The 23,237-nt window shown below is 40.4% G+C and overlaps 3 protein-coding genes across 6 annotated transcripts; 1 reads left to right on the top strand and 2 right to left on the bottom strand.

Moving 5' to 3' along the window:
• Positions 1 to 420: 420 nt before the first annotated feature.
• LOC104424001 (basic salivary proline-rich protein 4) lies at positions 421 to 1,179 on the bottom strand. The gene has a single exon (XM_010036408.2). It carries the CDS (start codon positions 1,177 to 1,179, stop codon positions 421 to 423), a length of 759 nt encoding a protein of 252 aa, XP_010034710.2.
• Positions 1,180 to 6,420: 5,241 nt separating this feature from the next.
• LOC104422835 (G2/mitotic-specific cyclin-2) lies at positions 6,421 to 10,268 on the top strand. Its single transcript, XM_010035278.3, has 11 exons — positions 6,421 to 6,646; positions 6,781 to 6,919; positions 7,042 to 7,098; positions 7,439 to 7,484; positions 7,711 to 7,860; positions 8,009 to 8,146; positions 8,726 to 8,815; positions 8,930 to 9,151; positions 9,291 to 9,389; positions 9,539 to 9,717; positions 9,844 to 10,268. The coding sequence occupies exons 1-11, from the start codon at positions 6,592 to 6,594 to the stop codon at positions 9,992 to 9,994; spliced, it is 1,326 nt and encodes a 441-aa protein (XP_010033580.2). The 5' UTR covers positions 6,421 to 6,591; the 3' UTR covers positions 9,995 to 10,268.
• A 645-nt stretch (positions 10,269 to 10,913) lies between these two features.
• LOC104422834 (protein GRIP) lies at positions 10,914 to 20,849 on the bottom strand. Of its 4 annotated transcripts, none has more exons than XM_010035276.3 (22): positions 20,539 to 20,849; positions 19,588 to 20,220; positions 18,861 to 18,976; positions 18,528 to 18,697; positions 17,265 to 17,358; positions 16,834 to 16,920; positions 16,658 to 16,738; positions 16,193 to 16,318; positions 15,678 to 15,786; positions 15,514 to 15,593; positions 15,075 to 15,203; positions 14,862 to 14,962; positions 13,864 to 13,997; positions 13,662 to 13,759; positions 13,448 to 13,567; positions 13,267 to 13,309; positions 13,076 to 13,134; positions 12,750 to 12,821; positions 12,624 to 12,671; positions 11,945 to 12,050; positions 11,768 to 11,826; positions 10,914 to 11,320 (listed from the first exon to the last, which is right to left on the bottom strand). In XM_010035276.3, exons 2-22 carry the CDS (start codon positions 20,045 to 20,047, stop codon positions 11,210 to 11,212), a joined length of 2,403 nt encoding a protein of 800 aa, XP_010033578.2. In that variant the 5' UTR covers positions 20,048 to 20,220; positions 20,539 to 20,849; the 3' UTR covers positions 10,914 to 11,209. The 4 variants fall into 4 exon arrangements, with proteins under 4 accessions (XP_010033578.2, XP_010033577.2, XP_010033579.2 ...); XM_010035275.3 differs by having other exon boundaries at positions 20,620 to 20,849; XM_010035277.3 differs by having other exon boundaries at positions 13,267 to 13,294; positions 20,620 to 20,849.
• Between the last annotated feature and the right edge of the window lie 2,388 nt (positions 20,850 to 23,237).

Genomic DNA, 23,237 nt, shown 5'->3' with positions numbered 1-23,237 from the left:
AATGAACTCTATAGTGAAAGTAGCAAAGGACGAACCATATGCCCATGTATATAAAACATAGAGCACATATCCAGAACTCACAATCAAGATATCACGGCTATCATTTCAACCAGAACAATAGTCTCCATGCTTGTCCAACTCAATAATCAATTCATAAAATAAGGAAAATACAAACCCCAATCCTTTAAACTCAGAAAACTGACTCAAGACGCAATCTCTTAATAGAGATAAATCCAGGAATACCACGAATGAAGAACAGCCTCATGCTTCGGCCTCCAAATAAAAAGATGAAACAGTCTTATGCGTCTCATGCGATGCATGCATTCACTGCTTGTACTCAGAAATTCAAATGGAAGTACAAACGCCAGTCAAAGTAGAATCTACTCTCTTCGTGCATGCATGCACGTTCACGGACTCCACTTAAGCGCCACCGTTGTCGCCACCTCCCTCTTCATCACCATCTTCGGGTGCTTCCTTATTCAGATCCAACATCATGTGGATCTTCTTCCTCCGAGCCTCTGCTGACGAAGACGAAGAAGAAGCGCTGCCCTCAGCCACGGCGCTGCCATCACCCTCGGTCTCGCACCCCTTTTGTTCGGCCAGAATCCTCTGCCCTATGTCCAACAAGGTCGATGTGAGTTCCTCCGCCTGCTCTCCATGCCCCTGCTCCTTTGGAGGTGATATCGGCGGAGGGAAGACGCCCCGCCACGGCCGGTCCTTGTGGCTGCGCATATGTCCGAAGAGTCCCTTCCAGCCGTTGAACGGCTTACTACAGATGCTGCACAGCTTCGGCAATTCTGGATCGTCAGACGCCGGCTTCTTCCTCTTCTTTTGGAGGCCCTCCCCTTCTGCTTTTCCGCCTTCCAGGCTCTCGCCTGGGGGTGGAGGAGACCCTGCAGCAGTGGCGCAGGAACCGGCTGTGAGGGCCGGTTCTTTCCCCTTTGCACTCAGCGGCTTCATGGTCCTTCCCCCTTCGCCGCCATCCTTTGGGCTCCCTGCCGGGGACGAGGGAGGAGGAGGATTGCCACTGCCGGCACCAGGGGGCACAGCAGAAGAACCGCCACCAGTCCCTCCGGTTCCAGCACGCGGCGTGGCTGGGGGGGACGCATCTCCCTGATCCTGGATCACTACGTCCTGCTTTTGGTCGGAGGACTTGGTTCCGGAGGGTGATTTGTCCATGATATGAGAAGTGAAACGATGCAAAAACCACACTGATTGATAATTTAAAAGTTCAAGACGACAATTACGTCTGCCGCGATCTGAGTGAGAGGAAAATGATGGAGTATATCCTGCGAGTTTTGGGGCGGAGAGATTCGAATGCTGGTGGTTAATCCTTTGCAGTTTTGCTCCAGTTGCCCTAATTCTCTCTCTCCATCTCCCTCCCTCCCTCTCCCTCCTCTCTCTCTCTCTCTCTCTCTTCCTCCCTCTCTCTCTCTCTCTCTGCGCAAATACATGAAAGAGTACTGTGTACAGACACAACTCTTCATTCAAAGGAATCTAGGCTGACACGTGTGCACAGGACAGTAATGACTCTTCACGATACGATACCGGAAAGAAGCCAAAATGGGCAAAGTGCATTGCATATGCATCACTGGAACATGGCAATATCATAAACCTGAATTGGCAAAAAAAGCTAAGTGATTACAGGATTTTTATTACCCAAAATGGCTCTTGCTTTTATCCCCCATCGACCGGCACGAGTAAGTGCGCGGTATAGCCTTTACGTGATTTTATGTGACTATCGATTAAGTCGTGTTACCAAGTTTTCTAGAAATATTAATTAAAATCACTAAAAAATTTGTCTAATATGATGGTAAATTTTTTGAAAATTTTGCGATGACACATTTGGAAAAAGTCATTAGTGATAAGCGGTGAGGATTAGCGATAGCTAGAATTTGACACTCGGCGGGCATTCGTGACATGCTTAATCACCAACACACGGCCATAACACGAAAAGCCATTTATCTTACTAAGAAAGTGATCGATCTCCTATCTCTTAGCAATAATCGCCCCGGTACCCTTGTCGGCCGCCACCTCCCAGCGATTTTCTTGACTGCCTTTGGGTTCATTATAAGATCTTTGTTTTCGTTCTTTTTTGAGTGTTGAGATATATTATGTTGACGATCCTTTTAGAGAAAGTCGCAGAGATAATAACATAAAAATCACAACCCTAAAAGACTAAGGTTTGCCATAGCTAAAGTTGAAAGCCACCAAGGCCGAGCCACAGCTACAACAAAAGCCAGGATCAAAAGTACCAGCCACTCTATATTGCAAGGTACATTTGGAAAAAAAGGTGAACTGCATACTATACGAGCCAATTCACATGCATCATTCAGTGAGGTGGGCCCCATGTAGGAGTCGTCTCAATGGACGATGGTTGTGAGATGGACTCGCATTATTTGAGTGCATCCCCGATGCTTGCTTATGCATTAGGGTTCATACTCATTCAGCATGCTTTAACCTAGTAATTGCGTGTTAATTTAAGATAGCCTTCATCATTCAATAGATGATATTCACATGTTGAGCAACTCGAAGGTTAATAGGTTATAAGGGTATGAAAGACAAACTTTAGGTTCAATATGTTCGAAAGAAGTGAGAAAGAATGTACTTTCTAATATACCATTGCGCCTCGACTTCGAAATTCAGAAAACCAAGCAAATGTGAACGATTTTTGCAATGTCACCATCCATATCCACTGTTATTAAAAAATCGAGTAGTTTCTACAAGTCCACAATAGTCAAAGGAATAGCAACTTGATGCAATGGAGATAATGTGCGACTGTATGTATATTTTGACCCTTCTATTCTTTTGGCCGGCAAAGATTCTATTTTGTTGTATCTCCCGAGAATAAAAGAAATACCGAACATGTCCGAACCTCGTAACTGTGGCTGCTCAGGACTTTCTGAAGCATTCAAATAAGCAGAAACCCGACATGCCTTTCGCGGGATAAAAATAACAGATTGGATGCTTTCATTAGAGCAATTCTTGCTTATTTGCTTTTAACGCGTCGATAAGGTTTCAAGGATAAGAGTTTTAGCCTAACCTCCATCAAGAAGAGGGAAAAGTGAAAAAAGAGTCATAAACTTATTATATTTACTTAACCAAAAAAAAAAACTTATTATATTTATACCAATTCAATTAAAAAAAGAGTCATAAGCTTATTGTACTTGTGTCAATTTAATTATAAATATTTGAATTGTAATAATTTGATCTTAAACATTTTATGTTTTGCCAATTTCAGCCAAAAATTGTAGACGTTGACGCCAACTATCCTATATGACACGATTAGTGTTAACATGGACATTTCTTTCTTTTTCTTTTTTTGCTTTCTCTTTTCTTTTTGCCAATGGTGATCGTTGGACTTGCCACATCGAGCTAGCCTCATTGAGGCCGGTAACCATCAGGCCTTACCTCACCAAATCTGGTGGCCTTGCCCTCACTAGATTTGAGACTAGCCCTCGCCAAGGCGAGGCCACCCTCACTTAGGCGAGGCCAGCCAAAGAGAGGGGAAAGAAAAAGAAAGAACAACAAGAAAGGAAATAAAAGAAAAAAATTATAAAAAAATACGTTAGCATTGGCCAAGCTGATAGGACCTCTGGCATCAATGTTAGCCATTTAGAACTTTTTTTTTTGGGGTACTTTTCTTAAGAAGATTTGACAAATTGCCAATTAAAATCTGTAAAGGCTGTTCACAAAGATTTGCTATAACTTGCTAGATTAGTTTAGCTTATGTCGAATGTGAGATTGAGCAATTCTATGAAACATCTTAGGCTTGGTAAATCATAGACGAAGAGACTTGAGCCTTTAGAGATCTGGGCTTGATAGGGGACCCACCAGATTCAACCGCTCAAATTGATTATGTAATCCTTCACAATATGCTATTCTCTCAATCATGTACAGTCGAATCAAACTATCGATTCATTCGCATGCTACTTTTTTGATTTGTTCACTTGGTGAACATCCTGAGAAATGGAGAAATTATTGGACATCGCACTCAGTGAAAACATCAAAGGCAAAAATTAGCCAATACACCTACTACACAAGTGGAACTTTACTTAATCAGGACGAACCTGATAGCGGGGCAACTTGGGAACGGGCTGAAACCGGCGATTCGAAAACCAAGTCGAAGACTCAACCTAATTCGAACTTCGATATACCCCGGTGGTATCACCAGCTCTCATTGTTAACATTATAGGTTCTTCTCTTTCAAATCCAGACATGATTAAACGGTCCACTTTCTGTCAGAGACACGTTCACACTAAGCTTTAAATATAGTAAGCGTGCATCAGAATTGTCCCCTATCTTTTCCAAGTCGCATAGCATAGACATGCGCTCCTCCCTTTCTTTGTCAAAATACATGTGCCTTAAGTATTATGCTCTCTTTGCCTTTTGTTTTCTTCTAAGGATGCATTTCTCTTCATCCAATCTAGTTCCTTTTTACCAACAAAGAAATTTGGGATTTTTTTTTTTATTTTTATATATATCCAAGATCCGGCCTGGCACAACCATGTGGGTGCTCATGGCCTCCGAGGGTGCTCATGGCCTCCGAGGGCCTAACAGGCCCATGTTGACCATGACTGTACTTGAAGGGGAGCTGGCCCAAGAACCTACCACCAGGGCTCCCCACTTAAGGCGTTAGTGACCGATTGAACTCGTTCCCTCGGCGATGATGTGGTAAAGTGCAAACCATCACGGCCACCTACCGATGGGTTGAAATTTGGGATTTTTGTTTCGTGTTTAATGCAACAATTTAAAGCCGTGAAACCACCGTCTTGGTGGCCATGATGGTTTGGGCTCTCTCCCCCTCACGAATGGAAGGAGTTCGAATTCTCTCACGGTCGCTTGGGGTCTTAAGTGGGACGCTGGGGGTGATGGATCCTCCCGCTTACGTGTCCCCCTAGGTTTACTCACCGACCGCCTTGCCCATTTGTCTGAGGTTCCTAGGTCACCAAAAAAAAAAAAAAAGCCGTGGATCTTGAGATGTGCATGCCAAACACCATCATCCAGATAGCCTTATGCTCCCATTTTGGCTTGCAAGAATAATATTCCAACACCCATATTCACGACAATCTAAATTTGGATTAAATGAGATAAAAATTACCTTGGATAGCAGAAAATCTCATTACGCATTTTAATATTTTTTTTTTGAAAATTCAGTTTAAGAAAGATTTAAAAAAAAAAAAAATTGTCGCCGTGGTGGCCGCCATTTGCGATGGCGCCCCTATGGTTGCCTCTGTTACAATTAATCAATGGCGAAAATATACACCCGAGATAGTTTGAAAAACACTACATATGATAAGATTGTTATATTTGGATTCAATGTGGTCCATTGAATACAGTCATAAAGTATATGAAGATAATTAAGACATTGAAGTTCATTATATAGAAAGATATCTATCCTCATCATAATTTGGGTTACCATTTCCCTCTCTATATACATATCAAGTAAAGCTAAGTTTGTTAGGTATATCTGCATATTATGATTTTACCAATTAGGGCTATAACTATTACACTATGCCACTTTTGGACGCATCGACTAACACAATCTTCACTCTCTTTTATCTCGTCCGCATACTCCATCCTCATGGAAGAACTATTTAATTTCTTTACAAAATAGATGGCATTATCCTCGATTTAGACCGCTCATGTTTACCAAAATGAGAAGGGCTTTATTCAGGCATGTCAATCATGTTTTGTTGTGCAACTCGAAATTTGAATTTAGAGATCCATGGATATGAACGGGTGAGTTGGCCATGCATCGGATTTGTGAGCTAAAATGCTGTCAAGTTCAATGAATGAGAAAATCAGATATTTACCATAAATAACGATAGTTAAATGAGAGGACAAGCCATGGTCGGAAATGAAATCCGTCTCGTCTTGGAAATTTCTGAACAAAGGAACTTGACAATCCTGTTCAACTCCAATGCAATCCAAAAAATGCCAACTCAGCAAAAGGGACAAAAAAGCTCAAGGAACGGGGCCCCACATTCCACTCGGACATAATCCACGCGGCGGCGCTCCATTCGTCCACGTCGACAAGTGGGAGCGGATTGGAGCGCGGAGCCGCCTCCCGGTCCGGCCCGACGTGCCGTAAAAGGATCGAACCGTCACATCCGGTCATTGGAAAAAGGCCCGCTGGAAATAATTAAGAAAAAGGGAAAATGGGAAACGGGAAATTTGAAATCAGGTGCGGCACGCCGCAGGGCAGCGCAAGTGACCGTTGTTCGGACCGCAAAAGGGAAGACAAACCACAGGAGAAAGTCGTCGCGAATCGGCACGATCCAACGGCCTCGCTTCACTAGCCGTTGCGTTCGAAAAAAATAAGGAAAAAAAATCGAAAAAAGGAGGAGGACGGGAGCCTGCTTCCTCCTCTTCTTCAGACATCTCGAACCCTTTATTTTCTCTCTCTCCTGCTCGTAAGATCAAAGGAGGTCGACGACGCTCTCTCTCTCTCTCTCTAGGTCTCTGGGTGGCGGTGGGTGTTCGGGAGGGAGAGGGAAGGGGGAGAGGTAGAGGGGGAGAGAGAAGGGAGAGATTGTGTTCTGAGGAGTTTATTGTTCTTCTTACCATATAAGTGAGGCAAAACGAAAAATGGGTTTGCCTGATGAGAACAATACTGCACTGAGCAAACCCACGAATCTCCAAGGTAAATAGAGAGAGTTCCTGTCTGGGTTTTCTTTTCATTCTCGTGCAGTCTCGGATTCGATCTGGGCCAGCGTTTCTTGCCCTCGCCCTTCCGGATCTGATACCGTTTGTTTTAATGGGTGTCGATCATTTCAGTTGGAGGGTTGGAGATCGGAGGCAGGAAATTCGGGCAGGAGATTAGGCAGACCAGGAGGGCGTTGAGCGTGATTAACCAGAATTTAGTTGGAGATCGTGCTTACCCATGTCATGTCGTCAACAAGAGAGGCCACTCCAAGTAATTACTACAATTTATTAGAACAGTACTCAAAGAGAAGATCACGGATATTAATTATCTTGAAACTTAGATTGCGACAATGCGCTAAAGCCGGTTTTTTTTTTTTTGGCTCTGAAATGCAGAAGAGATGCAGTGTGCGGGAAGGATCAGGTGGATCCAGTTCACAGACCACTTACAAGGTTAGACTTTTTTTTGATCTTTTTGAGACTTTGAGCTTGACCCTATCTTTTTTCGTTTTCGCAACTCTTCTTTTTTTGACCGGTTGATGTCTAGAAAGGAAAAAGTAAGGAAAAGGGTGATGTTGAAATTTCAAAATTTCAAATTTAGATCTCCAGCACAGACTGTCAAAAGTCAAAGTGCGTGAGGATGCTCATATGCAAAGTGGATGGTTACATCTCTTAGGAAACTAATCAGCTGAAATTTGAACGCATGCATTGGCCCAAAAGAATTATAGTCGTAATTCATGAGTAAGCGCACGTAGATATGCATTTTGATGGATTGAAACATGTGGATTTATAGGAAGTTCGCAGCGCAAACGGCGAGCACGCAGCAACATTGCATCGAGGTTCACACTCTTTCTCAATCTCATAATTTTATTTGAAATCATTATTACATGTTGACGGATCGACAGCACAGATTTAACCATATGCTTCTCTTGTACATGACGTGCTTAGTAGATCCTCTCGATTTTCCTTTTATGGTCAATTATCCAATTATTCAATCAAGTAGAGAGGGGGAAAAGGAAGGAAAATATGGTATAGTTCACTGATCAGACATTGCTTGATTAACAGGAAGCAAAGAAGCCAAGAACGGCAGTTCAAGAGAGAAATGAATTTGGAGACTGCATATTTGTGGACGTGGAGGACTGCCAACCATCTTCAGAAAATCAACCAGTCCCTATGTTTCTGGAAATCCCAGAATCAAGATTGGATGATGACATGGTATGTTTCTTCCCCCTCTCAAATTTCAGCTGCAGTATTTTTCCTTAATTTAATTTTGAATTTTTCAACTAATTTGGCAAAACGAGAGCCATAATTGACTTTCAGTTTAATTATTTGTCTCTTGATTTTGCTATTAATTAATCATTAGGAGGAAGTGGAAATGGAAGATATAGTGGAGGAGGAAGAGGAAGAGCCAATTATGGACATCGATGGTCGAGATAAGAAGAACCCACTTGCAGTGGTTGACTACATTGAAGACATTTATGCCAACTATAGGAGAACGGAGGTAATTAATTTCTCTTCCTCAATATTCTCCATGAAATGGAAAAAAAGGGGAAATATAAAAATTGGGGGGAAAAAGGAAATTAGCTGTACTTGGTCCCATTTCTCAGATTTTTAATGCATGCATGGCCAACCATTAAATGTTTACTCCTTTTGTTGCCATTTTGATTAGTTGCCAGCTTTCCATACGAGGATGCATCCCAAGAAACTCAAAGACAGGCTCAAAGTATTTTAATGAAAAAACCATCATGTTCTTCAAGGATTTATTTTCCCATGCTTAGTTATTCTCGAAATTCAAAATTTATTTTTGATTGAGAGTTTCAAGTCACTCCTTGTTATTCTAGTTCTAATTATCTCATTTAAGGAGTTAATCGATTACTGTTTTCTCAAAAGGGTATTATATAAAAGCCTAAGATTGCAAAGTATATTAACTAAATCAGCAAAACTTGAGGGGCTACGTGCTGCGCTGAAGAAATTAATTCATTCACTAAAACTGGAATATAACATACCATTGCAGACTGCAAATATCGCTTTTAACGATAATAGTTCTATTTTCAACAATTTAACAACTCACTTTATGCAGAATTGTAGCTGCGTCTCTGCTAACTACATGGCACAACAAGCTGACATTAATGAGAAGATGAGGTCCATCCTCATTGACTGGCTTATAGAGGTATTATAACTTAACAAATTTCCCAGAGTCAAATTGCCAACTATGTTGTATTCCTTTCAATTCAACGACGATGTTTCCTAACAAGTTTTGCATTTTTTGATCAATCTGGAACAGGTGCACGACAAATTCGATCTCATGCACGAGACTTTGTTCCTCACGGTCAATCTCATAGACAGATTCTTGGCTCGGCAATCTGTCGTGAGAAAGAAGCTCCAGTTGGTGGGGTTGGTGGCCATGTTATTAGCATGCAAGTATGAAGAAGTCTCTGTTCCTGTTGTAGGAGACTTGATTCTAATATCGGACAAGGCTTACACCAGAAAGGAAGTTCTTGAAATGGTGCGACTCTTAGAATCGAACATTCAATATCCGGCCGTAACTGCAATTCTTTTCCTTTTCTAATGAAGGAAATTTAACAATCCTAAAAAATTAATCGGACGTTATTATTTTCTTGCCGACTTTTTTTTTTTTTTACCAGGAAAGTTTGATGCTCAACTCGTTGCAGTTCAACATGTCAGTGCCTACTCCGTATGTTTTCATGCGACGGTTTCTCAAGGCTGCTGAATCTGATAAAAAGGTTAGGCAAGTCATAGTCACCATATTAAGAACAATTGAAGTGCGATAGATCAAGTCTTCGGGACTTGGTCGATAATGCTTCGTGTATCTGATAAGCATCTAAAATTCGGTGAACCTTCCTCTTCTGAATAAACTATTCTAAATGAACAGCTTGAGGTGCTATCCTTCTTCTTGATTGAGCTCTCACTGGTGGAGTACGAGATGGTCAAGTTCCCGCCATCTCTTCTAGCCGCCGCTGCGATCTTTACAGCTCAGTGCACCCTCTATGGTTTCAAACAGTGGACCAAGACTTGTGAATGGCACAGCAACTACACAGAAGACCAGCTCCTGTAAGTGCTGTCTGCAGTTCTTTTCTCAGTGATTTTCCTTTTGTTGTTTTTGCCATTTTTACTTCACCTTGTTCTTGAAGCATCCATCTTGACCCATCTGTGGCTATTTTTTCCCCTCTAATGCAGAGAATGTGCAAGGATGATGGTAGGTTTCCATCAAAAAGCTGCAACAGGGAAGCTCACAGGAGTACATAGAAAGTACGGTACATCAAAGTTCGGTTACACATCAAAATGTGAACCTGCTAACTTTCTATTAGGAGAGATGAAGAATCCATAGCAGGAGCTCAGTGTACAGCTAACCTTTTTTTCACTGAGAAAAATTGGGTGAAAAATAAATTTTTAGCAACTTGGGTTGCGCTTGGGAATTGGTAAAAAGGAGAAAATTCTCTAGATTTAAGCCTAACCCTCGGTTGTTAGTCTCTTACAGCCAATTGTTTCAGATATCTCATCATTGTTTGTGATTGATTGAACACTAGACTAATGTTTTTCCTTTCCAATTGTAGTTCGTCTTTTATTGTAACAATAAATTGATAGATACTGATTCGAAATAATATTTCTCATAATAGCAGGATCTCTCTCCCATGCGAACTCATTTCACACGTATTTTACTCGTCGTTACACAAAAGCCTTTCATATTTCAAGCCACTCGGACGACGACCCAACTAACTTACCTATCCAAGAAATTTGGCAAGATTCAACAATTCAAATCAGGACACCAAAGTTTGATGTGTCAGTTGATAAAATTAAAATCCTCAAAATTCATAATTTCTCATTACCTTGAGTTAGAAATAATTAGTAAAGTCTCAAGATGGGTACAAATACTTCGCCAAGCTCTTAGCTGCACGAGAAATCTGCCGAAGCCATATTCTTTGATGTGATAGTCTGGAAAAAGAACTCTACATTGAAAACCTTAAGACTTAAGGTAAGGAAGCAATCAAGCCTTCGAACCTTTCATTGGATGCAATCAAATCTTATACTTGAAAAATGCAATGCAATTCAATTCCATTCCATTTCTTTGATTTTTCCAAGTGGCATCAATTTAACGATTTAGAACTTAACTACAACGTACACAAGATTCAGGTTTACTAGTGCATAATTTTTTGGGGGAGGGAGAGAGAGGGAAATTGATTCACAGCGTTGAAATATGTGTGTGTGTGTGTGTATATATATATTCGTGTACGTTGGAATAAAGAAAATAACAAGTAAACAGCTGCTTCCTTTTTCCTTCACAATAATCAAAGCAATTACAGTGGATTTGCTAATGTGTGTATCCTCTGCCTCTTGGTCTAGTATACATTCTCTCCTCTGTATGTTCTTTACAATATCTCCGCACTTCGCCTGATAATGTTGATGTTAAAAGAAACAAGTTTTACAGAACCGCAGACCACCTTCTAAGCACCAACACATGCATTCGCAACTTTGCAGCTGGAATGTGATTGCAGACTCTGGTCAATTAACAAAAGAATTCCTGGTCTTGTCTTACTCTTTGCCACTATGAAAATGAGAATCTTGAGAGAAGCGACAGAGGAGATCCTGAAGTATCATTTGGTGGAGTTGGAGGGACATCCGTAGCAGCACGGTAAGCTTGTTGACATTTCTGCATCTGCAATTGCATTATACATATTTAACTTGAAATTGACGTGCCCAGAAAAGGAATAGTATGATGCCGAACTTCAGACAGTGGATACATATTGGTCATTTTGCCATGATCATCTTCCCCCGTGAGAAAAAGTAAAAGAAACGCAGCAAGTTTCTTGTGTCATAAAAATAGTCCATGGCTACTTCTAATAAACATATGATACCACTGACGCACCTCAGACCCAAGAGGACAACACAAATTTTCTCCTTTGACATGGAGGTTGATGTGTAGGACCACGACTAACCTACAACTCATAGGTCTATGATAGCATCTTAGACTTAGAATTAGGCTTGCATCAGCAAAAGCTTTGCATCACAATCAGAGGTTGGTAAGGGAAAATGACAATGAATATTTATTTCAACTACTGAATATAATTTATCCAACACTTCAAGTTAAAGCTGAGAATCTAACCTCTTCTGGACTGAACTGAAGCAGCATAGCGACCACTGGTAACAGGGCCTCAACCTCACCTAAGAAGGAAAGACAAACCAAAGCACCCCATTACACGAGTTCAACAAAAGAAAGACAAGAAATCAAAATTACTTATAATTTGAGGTTACATCACAGTATATCTGTTGCCAAAATTACCTGTTTCAAGAAGCTTCAGGATAACATTTTTTAAATATGTCATATCTACCCCTTCCCTCTTCTGCATCCTTTCCATGTTGCGAAGCTCTTCCTTCAGTATGGCCTCCTACATCCATACAATCAAGATTATATCTGTGAAGAAGGGAAAAGGAATCTAGAACGTACTGGAGTTGCATTTATATCCAATATCATCTCCTCCCAAATGGAGATGGAAAAGAGAAAGGAATGTCAATAGCATTAAAAATAGTTAATGACAATTAATTGCCAAGGGTGTATATGCAAGAAAAGGACACCTCATTCCGGTAATCAGCTTAATGTTTCATGAAGACTTCACAGTATTATTGACCTTCGTTTTCCTCAGCGAACTTCCACTTTCCTTCTCTTCCTCACCTTCTTCTGTAGTTAAACTTCCAGAACCCAACTAAAATAAATGACTCCTACTTGAGCAAACATGTGCAATTACCAATTATAGATCATAATCAACTAAGTTCTGTTTTGTAATAATTGCTTTATCATGAAGTTTTTGATTCCTATGAATGTGAATGTCTCCCAGACTAACTGGATAAACTGCATAAGATGAACCAAATGATCTAGTCGTCTAGCTACCACATCAGAAAAGTATATTGTGCTTTCCAGCTTCCCATACATATTCACTACTCAAAATGCCCTTGGAGCTCACCTGTTGACTGTGAAGACGATTTTCACGCTCAAGCTCGTCAATTTCTTCCTGAGCATTAAAAACATTTTAGAAAAGTTTCAAAAACATAACAAGAGAATATAAATGCAAATACAGGTAAGGTCATACTTGAAGAGCCAAAATATGCCTCTGAGACTGAGCCAATTCTTCCTCTCTTTGAGCTTGTTGCCTTGCCAAAAGCTGAATATTCAAATAGGTTGAAGTTAAGTCATCTGAATCATCTGCACTGCCCCCAAATGGCACTCTTCCTCAAACAACAGTGTTTTGAGTACTCATATTTACTATTGACATGACAGCTATAACCAAATATCCACAACCTCATATGTGCCAACTTTGAATAGCAATAAAAGCTCCTCAGTTATGGCGCTTTTACTAAATAAAGGACCATAACAACTCCGAGCCAACAAATATTCAAGTGAAGAAAAGGCTCATACCAGAATTTGCTGGTCAGCTGCTGAGCTAGCTGAGTTTGGTATTTCCTGTTTCTGCGAGGCTGAGAGAACAAATTTGTCAGCTTAAACCAAGTTAAAACATTACCAGCTGCTCACAAAAGCATCAAGTTTCCAAAATCTTGGATGTGTTAAGAGTTATTTTGCCAAACTACTCTAGGAAAAAGTTTACATACCTGCAGTGTAATAATCGTTGTTCTCAGCCTGAAAATTTTTTGACTACATTGTCAGCCAAATAATTGTGAGAGTAATGTTAGTAGGGAAACATATCATTCTTTCTTTCTTTGTTCTGTTCTAAGGAACAAGGAAGTAGGGAAAGATTTCATGGCATTCATCTATCTAAATTACAAGACATACCAGTGGTCTTGATTCCAGAGATCGTTGAAGATTCTTATTATCATCAAACAACCTGGAAATTTCATTGTCCTTCTCCTCAATCATTCTATCAGCTAGATCTCTAAATGAATCATGCTCCTCCTACCAAATAACATGCCAAAGTAAATAAGGAGAAAAGAATTAACCTCTTGAAGGAGAAGAGAGAGAGAGGGAGAGACAGCAAGATCCAACTTACCTTCAATCTTTTGTAGCGAGATTTAAGCTCATCTAATTCTGGCTTTATATCTTTCCCCAAATCTGCCTCCTTTTCAGCTTTTAGTGCCTCACACCTATCTGTTACATCATGAGCCATTTCAAAGCAAAAGCGGTTTGAATTTTCTAAAATCTAAAGGTAACAGAAGTGTAAGAAACTTAAGAGAAAAATTGTTGAAATTTACTTCGCCACGTTTCTTCCAAGTTTTTAAGATCTAGTTCCCATGCTTCTTTATCTTTTTGATGCCGAGCATTCATAGAGTCAAGGTTCATTTCAATGGTCTTCATCTGCTGCGTGGCAGTATTAAGAGCTGCATCTCTGCAATCAATAAATAAGAAAACGGTCATGAAAAGATCTACTGCTTGGCAGTGTTAAGAACTGCACGTCTGCAATCAATGGATAAATAAATTGTAAGAATTAAGTTACTATGAAACATGACATTTTTCAACATAAAACTGACAGGCAAGGTGAATGTATTCAGCAAAAGAAAGAGTATCCCTTAGAAAATATGTCTCTAGGATTTCAACGAAAGAAGAGCTCAATTACTCTCTACGAGTGGATTTCAACCAAAACGCCAGTTTTCCAGTAAATAATGGGGTCTAGTAGAAGAACAAACTTACTGATAGGATTCACAAGGTAATAGATAGCAGTAGTTCAGAAACCTAATACTCTTTATCCCATGTCCCCATGGAGACACACTTCATCATAACGGTAGAATTTTCGTGTCAATGATTACTGATAAGAATGGGTTCTCTTTGAAGAAGTAGATGTCATGATAAATTTGACTGAGCAAAAATCAAGAGCCATGACTCGATGGAAGCTCCCTTGACGGCAAATGATATATAATACTAACTCAAAGTCTACCATAATCAAACATTCATCTCATAAAAGACAATTAAAAATGTGACCCTAATTTACTATGGTCAGTAATAAGTTTGAGGAAGAAAGCGCAAGTGTACAAAAAACCTATCACTATCTGCAAATGAATGGAGGTAGAGGGGGAAAAGAAAAGGTCTTGTTTAGATAAAGCACAAAATCAACCATTCATTAAAAGGCACCTCAATTTTGCTATGAATCACCATTACAAATTCCAGGCAATCATGTTAACTCTAATTAACAGCAGAAACACATCATTCATGTAGCACATTGAGGTCTGTAATGGATTGCCGGCAGCAATCTTACCTTTCCTTGAGTTCTTTAACATGATTAGCTAAAGCAGCCTGAAGATCTTGGATGGCCTTATCCCTTTCTGCAGATGCCTGTAGGGCTTCCTTTTCAGTTTCCTGAAGAATCAGATGTGAAATGAAAAGAACAAATTAGAAAGTAACTAAAAATAATCATTAATTCAAGTCCTTTAACTTACGTAAACAGGCTCAGGGCAGCAAAACTAATTACCTTAAGTGCTTCCTCAAGAGCTTTAACTTCTTCAGAATCCTTAGCTGAAGCAAGTTCAGCATCCTTTTTCTGAAGAAGTGCATGGGCACGAGCCTTATAGGAAGAAAATTCACTTTGCAGGCGATGGATCTACATATACAAGGGTGAAGGAAAAAAAATGCCAGACATCAGAAATATAACTAATCCATTATCCTGCAGCTCCGCCAAATAGAAATGTGTTTTAAGCAGAAAAACCAGAAGCTATTATAAAGCAGCTCTTTCACTCAACCCTATCTTCAGTCAAAGCAATGTATTGACAGAAAATACATCAGCTTTCCAGCAGAAAGGAACTTGTTACCTTTGTTAGTGTTTAAAAAAAATTGAAAATTTAGCCAACCATACGAATTAATCCCCACAATCCAACTTGTCTTGACTGGGGGAAAAATGCAGAAGTGAATACCTCTTCTTTGACAGCTGCTAGTTCAGCATCTCTAGCATTCAATAACTTCACATGTGAAGATGCTTCTAACTCCAGCTGACCTGTCCAAAAGCATGGCCGTCAGTTTCATAATTGTGCTTATTATGCACATGCAACCTTCCAAACTTGCAACAAGGGTAAAATACTTTTTAACTTAGCCACTTCAACTTCAGCATGAATGCAGTTGCTCTCAGCCACCTCAAGCTTTGCTTTAAGTGCCTGAGAAGCAGCTTCCCAGCTTTCCTTTTCCTTATCCTGAAAAAACACAACACTATTGAGATAAGACTCACCAAGAAAGCACGAAAAGTAGCCTGGAAGTGATAGATATGTCCGGGGAGGAAAATTTTGTTTGCCTTTAGTCAAGTAACAGATTATTGCCCATCAATAATTTCAAAACAAAAAAAGGTGTATTTGACACATTCCACAGAATCTGGGACGTCAAAAACCAAAATTAGACAGAAAGCAGATAAGTACCGAGGTTTAGAACTAAGGACAATATCCAGCCAGACAAAATTAAGCTGATAGAACTCTAAAATGAAGCATCCAGGCCACTCATCCAATGATAAAAAGAAACTATAAATACAAAGTTTACTTCGTAAACTGCTTTTTATTTCTATTCCATCTCCATTATAGTAAAAATAACAATAATTTTGGCTCATACATGCTCACGTTTCAAATGTGCAACCTCTCCTTTAACAGATTCCATTGCGGCTCTAAGTCTTGCCGCTTCACCAGTTGAAGCTGCATCAAGCTCTGCAATCTCAGATTCTTTTTCTGCAAGTAGGACCTTTAATCACAGAAGAAATATAAGCAAATGAAAAAAACAATGGATAACAAGCATTCAAATTCAAAATTGAGAAGTTCTCAAGCTTCTAAGCATCCTATTAGCCTACAGCATTGGAAATTGCAACATCTATACTAGATCAACAAAATAAGTCATTTATTTATTCTAGAAGCCGAAATAAGCCCCTAGGAGCACAAGGCAAATGCTATTCAGCTGCATCAATTGTTATGCCATTTCACCAAACAAACAGAGCAAATAACTGCAATACTGTCCTCAGATGTTGCTCATTTGTTGTCAATAAGCACGCAACGTGGGAAAAAGGTTAGAAGGAAAAACTCTCACCTGAAGTGAAGATATCATTTCGGTTGCTTTGCTTCTATCAGAGGCTGCATCAACTAGTTGGGACTCCAAATTCTCTATGCTCTGATAAGGAAGTAGAAAAGAGCAAGCTTAAAATGTCTAAGTATTGAAACCAAGGCAATTATCAGATGGCACATTAGGATGTAGATACCATTTACCTTCTGATGTTTGGCGGTGAGTTCAGATAGAGAAGCTTGCCTCTTCTCTTCTGCAGATTTTAGCAAATTTCGCAGGTCTTCCAACATCTAGAGGAAAGCAACTTTAACATCAGTACTATTTCCACCAGCAAAGACAACAATTCAGCAAATCCTACGCCTTTTACTGTGCAAGCTCCTCTACCTAATACTTCATCTCAATTTGTTGGTTTGCCACTGAACAACTTTCACACATATTATCATTCAGGTCCAACAGGGTGATTGCTACCCGTGTTCACCAAATTCCCAATTAACATAGCTACTAAGATATTTCGAAATAGACACCTCACTTCTTTTGTATAATGGACATGAATATGCAATCCAGAGAAGAAGAGGAGAACCATCATTCAGAGCACTACAGAGCAGATGAAATGAAACTTCTAAAATCAAACTACCTGCTCTTTCTCAAGAAGGGACTGTTGCATTGACTCAAGGGCAAGATCTTTAGGTTGCAAAGATCGCCGCAATTCCTCATTGTCGTCTCGAAGTCTGTGTTTAAGAAAATGTCAGTCCAATGATATATAGAAAGAGCACAATATAAATGGAAGAGACCTATAATTGATGTCATCGGCTTACAACACTTCAATACAGCAGCAACAATTTTTATACTTAATCATTAGAGGAGAAAAAAAGGTCATGGCAATGGCTCTAACGTATACTGTATGTAAAGAAACTGTGGGTATTGCAAGCATTCATTTTCTAAAAAGAAGAATTAATTATTGATGATGTAATCCATTAATTATTGATGATGCCAAGGAAAAGAAAGAAAGAGACCAAACTCTTCATCAAGTTTAAACAGGAAAATATGCCAAAATTTGCTAAGACATCAGATGTCAGTTACATTAAGATGATTTAAGAAATGTAACAAGCCAGCTCTATTCAGATGGAGTCATCACTGCATTGACTGAGAAAGATGAGCAGAAGTGAGATGATCTCCACAGGTGATCATGACTGGAAGGATGAACATAAATGACATTTTCCGCACTGAAGATCATAATTACGAATGAAAGACCTTAAAAACAGGAACATACAAGGAATGGGAAAACTTATCAGCCAATGGCATTATGTTTCATTATGAACAGAAAAACAAAGTAAAGGATTCATCTAATTGTTCCCTATGAAAAGATTAATGTGTAACAACGCCAACTAGCCTTTTCACATGATGTAAAGGGCTACTCACCATGTGTAATGGGCAGGTCACAATTCTCTTCAGTTATTTTTGCCTTAAAATTTCAAGTGAGATGCAACATCGATTATAATTAATGGATAAGAGGAAAATACTGCTAGTCCAATTTAGTTTTTATGAATCAGAAATTCTAAATTAGGCAGAAGGATGTACAATAGCATAGGTTAATTTTGGTACTAGTAACTTTTGATTCAGTTAGTTTGATGAGGTAGCTTGGACTGCCAATTTCGGCAATTTGCAATGTGATAGTTCAAAGTTGAAACAATGCTTCCTGGACCATGGTTGGTAAAGGGGCATGGCAATCCCAAATAATGGATGGAACCAACCAACTGTATAAATAAATAACAACTCCAGGGATCTTCCTACTCCTCCAGAGACAAGGGCAGAAAGGAACTAGGACACTCATAAAGATAACAAAGTACTTTCTTCATTTGGTTCGATGGAAAAAAGAAAAAAAAGAAAAAAGATTTACTTATTGCATGTGCTTCTTAATTGCTGCCTCTCAGCATCAATTGCCTTCATTGCTTCATTTGCTTGTTGACGAGTCCGATCCACCTCTTGTTGTAATGCTAACTGTTGGGATGAAGCTCGTTCAGCTATTTCATTTACTTCATGGAAACGAGCTTCAAGGTCATCCTTCTCCTGAAATTAATGATATCCGAACACATCTAAGGTCAATTCACAAGCCAACAGCAAGCAAAACATCCAGCTAGGTAGTAATTTATCCACATTTAGGTAAAACAAATCTTCTGAAAAGATTATCAGGATGTAACCAAAGGATGAAAAATATGGCAAATGGATTCACCTTTTGAACCTCTTGAATACGCTGTTTGGCCCTTTTATGAAGTCTGCTAAATTTGGAATCGAGTTCAGAGTACTTCTCTTCCCTCTCTTTTATTTCTTGATCCATCTTCTGTTGAGCTATGAGAAGAACCAGGGCATAACTCAGACCAGAAATGTAAGACAGATCATCATGTGCTTTCCTGGTTGCACAATAGCACTAGCAGCAGATGACAATGATGGTTAATCTAAAGTTTTAAATTTCCCGTTCCCATTTGCATTCAAGAACTAAATAAGTCCTGAAAATGACTTCAACAAAACCCAAAAAACAATTCACGAATGCCAATAAGGGAAACTGCTTTCAAAGTTAAAGTTGTTATCCAATGCAATGGTTTAGTTACTTCGTTCCAAATAAAAAATTAGACGGCTTGGAATACCATAAATAGCCTCTTTTGCAATTCTGGTGAAATACAAACATATTATTATGATTTTATTTCTTAAAGAGATTTGATATTGCAGGCTAAACATATTATAGAAAACTTTTCTCTGAAACAAAGCGAAGCCTAATATATTCATAATCCAAAAATTGCAGTGCAAATGGCTGAGAATTCTGATGCAAACCATATCCAACTAAAATACAGATCCAAGCAAAAACTGCAATGTAACAGATTCCCAACCATCCTCAAAGCATTTCAGTGGTACAGCATGTGAAGAAAATCTCACTAAATACCAGACATGAAACTTCATCTGACCTTCAGCAAGCCTGGCTGAGAGCTCCTGGGCTCGTGCATCTGCCTCTGAATGTGCTACTTGAAGATGCTTCAGAGCCTCCTCTGCTGCACCTCGTGTTTGCTTCTCCTGCAGTAGTTCTCTCTCCAGAGATTCTATTCTCTCATTGAGTCTCTTCACATCTTCGCCTTCCTGCCTGCCCACTTCTGTTCGTTGTTGAGATCTAATCTCTTCCAAGTGAAGATCTTTTAGACCCTCAAAATGAGACTTCAAGAACTCATTTTGAAGCTTGAGTTCAGTAACCATCTGCACAAGCTCATCATGGCTATCACCGTAATGCGGGATGTTTTCACACGATCCATTCTCCTTCGCAGGAAGCCCATTGCTTCTAAGGCTAGTGTCATTCATGTGATTCCCTGTCTCCAAAGAATCTTCAATGTTACTTTCCCGCATTGCAGCAACCTCACCTCCCTCTGCAGACATTCTAATGCTCTAATGCCCCTGACAATCAACGTGTCCTCCACCCAAATTTGATGTACCCCTTCTTGTGTATCACCACGCGCCTCGTGGAATGAACCAATCTAAACAACGAATGTATGGGCAGGCTCATCCAATATCTTTACCGAGTAAACCACCCATTCCGCAGCCTAATGTCACTGAAAGAAAAAACCACAACAAACCGCACCAGTTACAGCAAAGTTCAATCTCTTTTGGATAACTAAGCAGAAAAGCAACTGCACACGCATTGACAAAAACAGAATAACTGTCGGTGATCAAAGTGAATCACGATCCCCCAAGCCACAAACTCCGGCTTTAAGGACTCGAAGATTCGGAATCCAATCGCGCCGCACGCGACTGCCATTGCGCGAAATTCAATCAAAGCGCGCCTCAAATCAACCCAAACGAAGCAAACCACGTTTCCGCTAGACCAATCAAACAACATAGGACAACGACAATGCAAGAACAACATCCACTTGCCCCCGGGACAAGTAATTCCGTACTCTCCGATGCGGATGGGAATCCGACAAAGCTCGAATCTTTCTCGCCCGACTTACCGGCGAATCTCCGAAATTCGGGAACTTGCGGGGCTCCGGGGGTTCGAGATTCGAGATCGGTTCCTCCGACCGATCAGATCTCCCGCGTCCGAGCGCGCTCCGGGCTGCCGGGTGCCGGGGAGAGTCCAAACCGCGCCGTTTCGAGCGGCTCTGTATCTTCCCGGCGATGTGTGTATGCTTTAAGGAGAAGCAGACAAGGGAAGAGGACGATGAAGTACGAATAGAATTGCTTCTGACTTTCGGAGTGTGCAAGTCGGGGTACTTTCGTAAATTGTGAATCACTCTCGCTCGTCCACGGCGGCGCGTGACGTCGCGTGGATTAGCGAGCGCGAGTATCTCCGTTCTAGCGATATCTCGTCGGGCTAATTTCCCAGATAAACTTTTTTTCTTCGTGAAAAATAAATAGACTCTTTCTCTTTGCTAATTTTACGCAAATTGAAAGTAGGTTATTTTCTCAAAATAATTACTTAATCTTTTTAAAGGTTGACAAGGCCTCATAAATTATTTTTGAGAGATTTATTATCAAAAGCATCAAGATATATACGCTGCATCGGTGAAAAAATGGCCTTATGTTGAAGAAACCGATCCAGTAGATGTGTCTATATTTTCAATTGAGGAAAAGACATTTTTATTCTGGTGCATTTCAGATAATAATTCTAAAATTGTTTTCTTCCTTTTGTATGCTTACATACTTAAGTGTGACGATACTTCAAAGGACTTAGAAAAGTAAAGTAGGCTTAAGGTGTGTTTGGAAAGGCAAAGCCTTTGGGGAAATGTAAAAGCGTATTTTTCAAAATGTAAATTGAGTTTCAGGAGTGAGTTTCGACTCCCACGTCCTGTAAGAGGTAGGGCAAAAGTCTAAGGTGAGTGTAAAGTAGGAATATAGTAGAACTAACAAAAAAAAATATAAATTGTGTTTGATAAATTGTTTTGTAAAAGTCCATTCTGAAGTATCTTTAAGTAAAATAGTATTTAGAAAAATTATATTTGTAAAAGGCTTTTGTTATTAAAAAAAAAAAAAAAACAGAGTTGGTTGGCCAAAAACAAGTAGTTGCTGGCAAGGAGCAAGTGATTCGGCAAAGGGTGGGCGATCCAATGCAAGCCATTTGGCAAAGGTAAGCAGTCTGATGAGGGGCATGTGACCCTCTGACGAGCGTCATGGCGATCCAATCTAGTCACCGTGACCCTCGCCAGAAGGTCGACCAGATCTGGTCGCTGTGACCCTTGCCGAAGGATCACCTGACCCGTCGCACCATGACCTCCGCCGGGGCCATGCGATCTAGGTCTCGCAACCCTCCAGTGAGGGTCACAGTGACTAGATCTACAACCAGATGGGTCACGACCTATGCGAAGGTCACCTAAAGGTTGTGTTTGGCGACCACATCCGATTACAACCAAACCTACGACTAGATGGGTTGTGTGAAGGTCTCGACCTCCATGGAGGTTGCCTAAAGGTCGTGCCTGGCGACCACATCTGCAACCATATGGGTGGCGCGAAGATTGCAACCTTTGAAGGTCGCTTGAAGGTCGCACCCGATGACCACATTTGGTCGCAAGTGGATCTGTGACCAGATGGGTCATGCGACCCTGAGGGTCGCGACCTCTGTGGCGACCTCTCGATCTGGGTCTTGTGGCCACAGTAGAGGTAGTGGCGCAACAAGTCGCGCAACCCTCCAACAAAGGTCATGACAACTAGATCTAATTGTCGCGACCCTCACCTAAGGCCCATGTGACCCTCACCTGAGGCCCCTGCGACCTCCATGTAGAGGTCGCAGCGTGGCGGGCGCGACAGTCGCTTGCGACTACCTACCTTTGGCCAACGACCCCTCACGGAGAAAAAGAAGATGAATAGTCGGGGCAAAACCAAAAAAATGAAAAATCAGTGAGGATAATTTGGGAAGAATTTATTTATTTATCTCCTTAGCTCAGCATGCCGAAAAGGCTTAAAGCCCAAGATAGCCCCAACCTGCCTTAGGCTTTCAGACTTGTGAAGGCCGGCATTTCCCAAATGGGATTTGAAACTTTTTTACCAAACACCCCTAAATTGGCCCAAAAAAGCTTTGGGTGTTCAAAGTGGCTTTTAAAGGCCACTCCCAAACGCACCCTTAGATGACTTGATTTGCACCAAAAGAAGTTTGGAGACCCAATTAAGAAAATTACACTATTTTTTTATTGATTTATTATACTCTTACTTAACTTTCACTTTCGGACTTTTATCATGTTTTCTTATAAGACGACGGACTTTTACCATGTTTTCTATAGGACAACATAAAAGTCAAAACCAAACCAACACCTAAAACTAAATTGTCCTATCTCAACATTCTCAGAAAGTGTCCCTTTCCATATGAAAATGTTGACCATTAGGGCAAAACCCTAATAGTTAAATTGCACCAGTTAAAGGACTCAATTTGTCCCATCTTCGTCAAAGCATTTTAGAAACGATATTTCAGATACATTGCTTTTGCAAGCACTTGTAGAATGTGACCACATCAATTGTTGCACCCTTTTTCAAGTTCCAAGATTTTGGGCGGGAAAGGCGCCGTCGGAGCGCTGCAGCCAACCGCGACGGGAAATCAATTATCGTAAGCGAGCATGAATGCTCAAGGAGAAACGAAAAA

Source organism: Eucalyptus grandis, chromosome 10, assembly GCF_016545825.1.
Source record: "Eucalyptus grandis isolate ANBG69807.140 chromosome 10, ASM1654582v1, whole genome shotgun sequence".
NCBI classification, from domain to species: domain Eukaryota; kingdom Viridiplantae; phylum Streptophyta; class Magnoliopsida; order Myrtales; family Myrtaceae; genus Eucalyptus; species Eucalyptus grandis.
The sequence above is the reverse complement of the archived record's forward strand: the minus strand, read 5'-3'. Positions and strand labels throughout refer to the sequence as shown.